Source organism: Nanorana parkeri, unplaced genomic scaffold (genome assembly GCF_000935625.1).
Source record: "Nanorana parkeri isolate BGI_ZX_2015 unplaced genomic scaffold, ASM93562v1 scaffold247, whole genome shotgun sequence".
Taxonomy (NCBI): Eukaryota; Metazoa; Chordata; class Amphibia; order Anura; family Dicroglossidae; genus Nanorana; species Nanorana parkeri.
In genome coordinates, this window is record NW_017306515.1 from 135,955 (window position 1) to 138,216 (window position 2,262).

The following is a 2,262-nucleotide window of genomic DNA, read 5'->3' on the forward strand; positions in this document are numbered from 1 at the left end:
CGCCCTGGCAGCACCCATCCCCATGACGTCATGATGTCAATGCTAAGCCTGATGAATGAACCCTGCGCGGTCCCGAAAACGCTTGTTTTTCTGACAAGGAACTGCAAAAAATGAACGTTTTCCTATCCTAAAAGGATTTGGTGTGCTGGTGACATTTCTATATATAACGAGCAAGTATGAAAAGTTCCCATGAACAGACCACTCACTTAGAACTGTAAGAGATCACCTATCCTCCTCTGACTCCTGATCTAAGGCATTTGGAGACTTGGATTTACTGATTTTTCATAATTGATTTCAGAAGTCTTCCAGCAGCCTGGAAATCTATAGGCACAATAGTGAGCACTTATACCACTCATGAATGCTGGCTAACACTTGGACTTTAATCCCTACACTGTTTGACAGTCACAAGTGGTGCTCACACCATTTGCATCTCTGATAAGTGTGACCAGTTTGAGAGGTTAACAATCTGCACCTAGCCAGCCCTAACATAACAGATCTCCCAGAGAAAATTGAGAGGAAGCACCAGTGTCACACTAAATGGAGATAATTCTTAGCACTTCTTCCTTGCAAGCAGTGCTTAAAATGCTAAAGGTGACATGAATCTTCCAGTACACAGAAAAACAGACACTTTTTTTCCCTCTCCCCTTCATCCTCACCATAAACTCTTCCCTCAATGCCATCCCAGGGACCAGGAGCCAGGTGATTATCCTAATTAATGCCTATCTAATTAAATTACTTTCAGCAGCTAACCAATAGCAGCAGCCGTCTCATCCTCCTTCAGTGCAGAAGGATCAAAAGTGACTGTTGTCTTATTGCTGCATGGCGTCAATTGGCCAATCTGTGCGCCCAAAGAAAAAAGTGGAACAAAGCTCTGGGAGGCAAGGCAATGATGAAGAGTACTAGGCTAAGACATTAATTGTTCCCTTGGATCGGTGCCTTTTTTTTTTTTTTTTAAAGAGGGCTTTCCAATAACAGGGGGCTGAGGGGTTAGTTGGGTGCTAGCAATGCAGCTGGATCATTGCATCTCTCCCTCTATCATGCTCTCCAAGAAATTCCTCAGTGTGAGCAGCAGTTACCCCCATCCAGGCGCTTCTGAGCTTGCTTTGCATGATCATCCCATTATCTCCACTTCTGACAACCTGGAGAGAAGTTCACCTCTGAAAAAAACGACCAGGGGGATGACGAATCAGTCAGATCCAGACAATTTCGCTGACTCCAAGGACGCACCAGGGGACGGCCAGAGGAGTAAGCTGTCTCCTGTCTTGGATGGGGTTTCTGAGATTCGTCATAATTTCGATGGATCTGCAGCAGATCGCTATCTCCTCCCTCAGTCCAGTCAGTCCCATTCTGCAGCCGCGGCTCCTACTACTACTACTACCATGTTCCCCTATCCTAGCCAGCATGGACCTGCTCACCCAGCTTTTTCCATCGGAAGCCCCAGCAGATATATGGCTCACCACTCAGTCATCGCTAATGGAGCTTACAACAGCCTGCTGGGCAATTCCTCCCCGCAAGCCTACCCGGGCACCGGATACCCCTACACCCAGCAGTACGGGCACTCCTACCAAGGGTCACCTTTCTACCAGTTCTCCACTGCCCAGCCTGGACTGGTGCCGGGCAAGGCGCAGGTCTATCTGTGCAACCGGCCACTATGGCTCAAGTTTCATAGGCACCAGACTGAGATGATTATCACCAAGCAAGGCAGGTGGGTGCTGTGCCAGGCGGCTGAATCCTGGAGATGCCCTGAGTACTAACTGCCCTACAATTTTATGTGTGTGAAGTGGACTAGGTGTCCTTTTATCCTGGACAATTTTATATATAACATATATATGTAATTTTATTTTTTTTCCTCCCTTTTAGTTTATTTTACTTTTTTATTTTGTACTATTTTTTGCATTAGCTTCGATTATAGACAAGAATACAGAAAAGACAATTTAAGCGTATTATTTTTACAACAAAAATACTAATATCATTACTTTTATTACTATTATTCATATTGTTATTATTGTTATTATTTATATAGTGTTTTGTTGAGCTTTTTTTTCTTTTTGCTTTACTTCTTATTTGTTATTGCCACTAATTTTATTTTTTGTGCTTTTTTGTTGGTTTTTTTTTTAACAGCAATGATTTCTCTCTATACATACATATATAGCTTACTTTTTTCCATTACAACTTTGTGCAGTTTTAGAACCCTAGTTTGGACAAATATACATAACCTAATGCTGAAAATAAAGAAGCATTTTTGCTAAATTATTAAAACTA

At 42.7% G+C, this 2,262-nt stretch overlaps 1 protein-coding gene across 1 annotated transcript in view; it reads left to right on the forward strand.

Annotated features, from left to right (window-relative positions):
• Positions 1 to 967: 967 nt before the first annotated feature.
• The window catches only part of TBR1 (T-box, brain 1), a 6,292-nt gene continuing 4,997 nt past the window's right edge, over positions 968 to 2,262 (forward strand). Inside the window, exon 1 of the mRNA XM_018556693.1 lies at positions 968 to 1,705. Coding sequence (XP_018412195.1) covers positions 1,005 to 1,705 — 701 coding nt within the window. The 5' untranslated portion in view covers positions 968 to 1,004. The remainder of the gene's footprint in view (positions 1,706 to 2,262) is intronic.